Source organism: Acanthisitta chloris, unplaced genomic scaffold, assembly GCF_000695815.1.
Source record: "Acanthisitta chloris isolate BGI_N310 unplaced genomic scaffold, ASM69581v1 scaffold8853, whole genome shotgun sequence".
Lineage (NCBI taxonomy): Eukaryota > Metazoa > Chordata > Aves > Passeriformes > Acanthisittidae > Acanthisitta > Acanthisitta chloris.
Window position 1 is genome coordinate 14,444 of NW_008666591.1, and position 6,477 is coordinate 20,920.

Here is a 6,477-nt window from a genome sequence, read left to right on the forward strand (position 1 = left end):
CCCACCCACTGTGGTCCCTTCCAACCTGACCCATCCTGTGATTCTGTGACAAGTCTGACCTAACACTGCACCTTTCCCACAGCTGTACCACAAGCTGCACAAAGCTTACGAGCTGGAAAGGGCTCCCACCAGGAAGAGTGGCTTATTAGTTGCCTCTTTACCTCCCAGCAGCAGCAGCATCTGCTCATGGCACGAGATAAAAGGTTATTTTACGGCAAGTCTGCCCTTCCCCATCCTGGCAGTTGCCTGATTACCTCCTACTTTGAGCTCCTGCAGGTTGCCATTGTACTGTGAGCAGTGGAAGAAGAGCCTGGCTTGCCGTTCCGAGCACTGGATGAAGCCATAGGAGGTTAGCAGCTTCTCTATAACCCCAGTCTCACGCAGAGCTGCCGAAGTACCGTTGGGGTACCCGTTGTGTCCATTGTTGTGGAGCAGGTTTGGATCAAAGCTCATCTGTTGGAAAGAAAGCACAGGGAGAAAAAGCAATCCTTCCATCAGTTTCCTTTCTCCATGTCCCCACAGCACAGTAACTAACACAAAGAGCTTGGGGAAGTTATGGGTATAAGTTAACTGTAAGAGATTTTTAAAACAGAGTGAAAACACTAAAATAGTGAAGCTTTTATAACATAGGAATGACTAAAATCTACACAGGCAAAGTATTTAAAAAACAGGCCAGAAACAGAACACCAAAATAAAGCTTAGAGCAAAACAAACTTCAGAGTTTTTAAAGCATTATCCCCCAAAACACTCCCACACTAACTACTTCACACCTGAGCCTGGAGATACCTGAAGAATTAAACAGGGAGATAGGGAAATGCAACAGCTGTGAATCAACATGATTAGGTTCACAGTCCTGCAAAGTTTGCCCCTAGTTCAGTCTGTCATACTAAAAAATGGCATAAGTACTGAAACAGTTTTCCAGAGCTCTGGAATTCATACCCAGATTTAAAACCTGAACATTCCTGTGGTGCAGAAACCCAAGTGCCTGCAAGGCTGAGAAAGTTTAGAAACAGCAATAACTAAAGCTGTAATGAACTGCCAAATTAACTCACATCCACTAAAACATTTTAATGGGGTGTGTCTTTCCTTTCCAAGGCAGGTTCAACCCTGAAAGCCTCACAACCCCTTTCCACTGGCTTTGTGACGTAGAAGTCTCACTTTTAAAACAAACCCCTTGGATTTACAGGTTAGTAATTAAAGCAGATGAGATGTATTACACCTCACTCAACACCAATTCAAGGAACACTGAAGCAACCTCCCAAACAGTCAATGTTCACCTCCAAAAACAGAATTATTTCTTAGTTTCCAGAGCATTTGATTTGGAGACTGAATGAGAGCAGATCTGCTCTCTGCTGTCTTGCTGCAACAAGCAGAAGAGATTGAAAGTCAGTCAGCAAGGTGTTTAGTGGAGATCAAAAAAAACCCTGAGCAACTTGTAAAATGGTCACAGTTCTCAGGCTAACACAGCCATGGAGTTACTCAACGTTCCAGAAGGTACAGATACAGCAGGTCTTGTGATGCTGTTTGGAAATGAGTTTAACAGTGATCAGAGAGAACCAAAAGACACTTGCTGTGAAGTTCTTGGGCAGAAATCTTTGGTCTTTGAGAATGCCATTTAAGAAGTGAATTGCAAGTAACTGTACAAATTAAGGACTGGCAGAATTTTGGCCACCAAGAGGAGGAGGTCTTTGCCCTCCTTCTGGTTCAGACCCACATGGGGTAGAGGCAGATGAAGAAAACAAGGAACAGAAGGTGTGGGAGCTACAGGAAGGGAAAAGGATCTCATGACACTGTGCAATGGTCTCCAGCCCACACAGCTGTGACAGCACAGTGCAGTGCTGAGGGACTACAGCCCTGGTCAGCAGTTACAAAGTACAGACTTACCACCCAAAGCTCACTACAAATGCAGTGAAGTGGTAAATCTGCCATGTTTTCTGTAATTTTCACTGCTTATCTTCTTAGTTTACCTCTCATTTTGCTTTCCACTACAAATTAGTAACAATATGTTCACTTTAATCAATCTGTTCTCTTATTCTTACCCTACCAACCTGCACTGACTGGCACAAATCAATCTCTTACATGTTCAAGTCATAAAATACTGACAGGCCAGGAAACAGTGACTTGGAGAACATGAACCCCAGCAGAGACTCTGGGAGAACTCCAGTCCATCCTCCTCCTCCACCTCCTCAGTGGCCTCTTGCCAACAACAAAGGCTTTGTCCAGCTGAGTCCTGGAAACCTTCAAGGACAGAGGTTCCACCACCTTTCTTGGACAAGTGTTGCCCCTAGCAAAGATCTCTCCCCCTCATGTCCAGCCTAAGCTGCTCAAGGGACAAACACCACAGGAGCTGCATCTTTTTTATGCACTGGATTATGTTTACAGGACACATTATCTCTGAGTATTTAACAAAAAAAAAGCACTACACAAAGCTGCTAAGATTTACTGACTAGTTCCTGTCAGCATCACTCCAAGACATGAACCCTCATCCTTACAGGAAGGCAACCCCAGGACATCCCACACCCAGGAAGATGCCCCTGTGGGAAGGCAACAGCTGAACTGTTTTAAGCCATCCTAGAGTTTGAAATACTTTTCAAAAATAAACTGGTCCTGCAAGTAGGGTGGCTGGGGGAAGGGAAAATGATATGTTATTATACCTTCTCCCAGGAGAATTACAGGCCAGGCCATTAACCCATTCCCAAAGCTGAAATGAGCATGTCAAACCCTTTCTGAGTCACAAAATGGTCTCACTTCATCTCTGAGACAAAGGAGGCAACAGACACCCTGCTCAGATACTAACAGACTACAGGTAATGCTGCTAAAGCTACACCAGACACAAGAAAAGACAAAAATCTACCTAAAAATCAGGTTCAGAACAGCTTGTCTTAGGGTTAGAAAGCCACAGTGCTGTAACCTCTTGCTTGGACTATCACTGCATGACACCATTTGAGTTTACAGGGGTATTAGCACAGCACAAAATTCATCATCCAAAGCCTCACAACTTCAGTTCAAAGCAAGGTAAAACACTCCTCAGGTGGCACCAAAAGTTTGCTGTCGAGAGAAAGATACATTATAATCTCAGCAGCCTTTCCAGATACTTGTTCTGCTGTCCAAACAATGTTACTACAACGTGGCAAAAATCAAGTTACATCCATTCCCATGTATCACCAGAAACATTGTCATAAAACTGTTACTTAAAAAGGTTCTAGCAATAGGCTACAATCTATTAATGTACAAACAAGACTTGCCTGGACCTAAAAATAGTTCTACAGACTTGTAATAGTTAGACACTGAACCAAGATATCTACCTGGCTGTGCTGCTCACTGCCAGCAGCTCACTCAGTTCACAAGAACTATCAACACCAATACAAAAACTCAGAGGGAGCAAAACACCCTGAGCAGTAAGATTAAAAGCCTAAACAGAGGTTATTTGAAAAAAACAAGGTATTGGAACCACAAACCTACTATTAGAGGCCAGAAACAACAATAATCAACTCTCCAGGGTTGTGTTGTTAAATAGAACCACATTGCAGGGCCTATTAATTCATCACACTGCTAGTGAATCAACATAACAGCACAGAATCACAGTCAGGGAATGGTTTGGGTTGGAAGGATCTTAAAGATTACCCAGTTCCACCTCCTGCCCTGAGCAGGGACACCTCCCACCAGCCCAGATTGCTCCAAGCCCCATCCAACCTGGCCTGGAACACTCCCAGGGATGGAGCAGCCACAGCTTCTCTGGGCAACCTGTACCAGTGTCTCACTATTAGAAGAGTTTATTATTAAAAACGAATTAAAACCCTACCCCACACCCTCATTAACAACTTGGCCCTTAGTAAGCTCCAAACCACCAATGTAACTATTGAGACAAGCACCAACCTCGCAGTGATATTCAAATATTGCACTTTCAGTAGTATTAGTCGATTCTTCTGTTTCAGCACAAGTTTCTAAGGATGAAGACTGCTATTATTTTAAAAAAAAGGGGGGGGAAACAAAAGAAAGAGAGAGAAAAAGAACAAGAAAAAAAGATAGCAAAAGAAGGTGATCTATCAAGCTTGAGAGAATACAAGTGCTGCTGCCCTGGGCAGTGTCACTACAGCACTGGAGAACACAGACTACTAGCAGCGTCGGGACGTGCTCTTGTGAAGCTGTTGAGTAGGCACAAACTTCTTGTTTCAGATCAAGCCTTGTATCTTCTTCAGTGTAAGTTGCCTCTTCTTTGGTCTTGAGTTGTTGTTACGATGTGGTATATCTTCTTTTCCTGATCTGAACTTGAAGCAGCAGTTTCAGGTGGTAAATTCTGTTCTGTTCCACTTCATACTGGAGGAAGGAAAAAGACACACAAAGTTTCACCGTAGCAGAAACTCTCATGGCATCACAGAATGGATTGTCTTAGAAAAAGAGCTTAAAGATCACCTGGTTCCAACCCTTACACATCACTCCTGGGTGCATTTCTTCTGCCTTAAAATCTGTAGGTTTGAGCCATGCTAGGAAAGGCTGTTTTATAGACATATTTGGCATTCCAAGTTCCAGTTTCTTTTCCAAGGAACTCTACCCCCAAACACACTTTTCTACACCCTGTGCAGTTAAGACTAAAAGCCAGTGAGATGCTATTTCCAATTCCAAACTCTTCAGACACAATTAAGCATGTCAGGAAGGTCTCAGTTTGTACAATTAAAATGGCAACTTTGTTCTGATCATTAGTATGTGACTCCTCGACAAGCCTTAGTGCTCCTACCAATACCTTTACAGGAGTGCTTATTAATTATGTCATAATTAATTACCAGGTGCTTGCACAGGCCTTCAGAGCAGCAACAGGGTATATGTATGTAAGGAATTAGAATTTCCTGACCATTTTTGTCCCAAAAGGTGAGTTAAGGACTATCAGTACCTGAACCAGTTTTGGAATTGTATAAAAATACACAAACTTTTCAATATGTACAGACACTGCAAGTAAAATAATCACATTCTCTGGGCTCACAAAACAGTTTTTGCAAGATGTTGATGGCACAGAGATGATGTTTGTGTAGGTAACATCACAGAGAACCTTCTCTGCAACAGTAACTAGCAAGTCATGAATTCCTTCCTAAAGTTTTCCAGTATCACTTTGTGTTTTAATGAGAAAAGTGGTTTCAGCCAACTCCACCTATCACATAAACCTAACCTTACAGAAACAGAAGCTTTTCCTGAGAAGAAATTGAGTCTTGAGTTTGTTGCTGACTCAAGTAGACAGTTAAAAAAAAGGGGAAGGAGATTTTTGTGGACAAAAGCTGCTCAGAAGGAACACAGCTATGAATCCATGGATACACCAGGAGTGTTCTGCAGTAACCCAAAGGTAGGGAGCATCAGAGCATGACTCTTCCCAAATCACTCCACAGGTCCCACACCAAAAGAGGAAAAACCTGGACTAGTCCATTTCCCCACTGCAGCAGGAAAGTGAATTTCACAATTCACACTGAGCTATAAATTCTCCTCAGTGAGTCAACTCAAGTGACTGAACTTGACACTGAACTCTCAGCACAGTGAGGCTCTGACTGCAGTGAACAACTGCCAGAGCTCCAAACCCCAAAGGTGTGCACACTTATCACCAGTTTTCAGAGGTTTCATCTCCCCCAGCACCACTCTGACCCTTCCAGCTGAGAGTTGTCTCATCACACCATTACACACACGTGAAAGAGATTCAGGGGTGAGGGCAGTGCCAAGCAGCACCTCCTGTGAAAGGTTTGCACTGCAAGCTTTAATTACACAGTACTATAAATCAGAAGACACAAAGCTATTGGAAAAAACCCCTGTATTATGATGACTAGACCCTTCACACACCTCAGCACTGGATTCAGGACCAGTTTACCCCAATCCCTTTCAGGACAGTGTTGTTTGCAGACAGTAGTTCAGCTCTCCAACCAGCATTCCCCAGCCAAGCTCAGGAGGAATGAAGCAGGGAAGGAACTGCATCCCAGGAACTGTACAGACACACTTGGAATCTGCTTCCTCATTTACTTCCCTCTCATTTAATCAGCCTAATATGATTAGAGCTCTCCTAGAGATGAACTAGTACAATATTGCATTTATCTTCTTTCTGTGCATCACATTTTCATCTATTAACCAAACACCTCATCAAATATGACTACAGCTAATTTATCAAGAATGGAATAAGGCACCAACCTTCCAATTAAAATCCAGTTTGAATTGATAACAAGGTATTTACTATACTTAACTCATAAAATAAAAAGCTTATCAAGCAAACAACTCAAGCAAAAAGAGAAAAAATATCTCGCTGTGCTCATCTGCCTCAAATTCTTTACTTTTTAATTCAGCTGCTATAAATACTCCTCCAAATGGTAAACACCCCGAGCAGCTGCCCAGACCCAGGTCTCTCTGCCTTGGGGGATTTAAGAGCAGAGACAGAGCTGAGTCTTGACGCCTTTCACGTTCAGGTTCTGCTAAGTGACAGCGAGTCACGTGCAGCTGCTCCCAGCACCT

General features: G+C 43.0%; 1 protein-coding gene across 1 annotated transcript in view; it reads right to left on the reverse strand.

The window, feature by feature from the left end:
- CSDE1 (cold shock domain containing E1, RNA-binding) overlaps positions 1–4,318 on the reverse strand; it is a 17,789-nt gene extending 13,471 nt beyond the window's left edge. The window contains exons 1-2 of the mRNA XM_009072189.1: positions 3,877–4,318; positions 255–453 (exon numbers count right to left, since the gene is read on the reverse strand). Coding sequence (XP_009070437.1) covers positions 255–453 — 199 coding nt within the window. The 5' untranslated portion in view covers positions 3,877–4,318. The remainder of the gene's footprint in view (positions 1–254; positions 454–3,876) is intronic.
- Between the last annotated feature and the right edge of the window lie 2,159 nt (positions 4,319–6,477).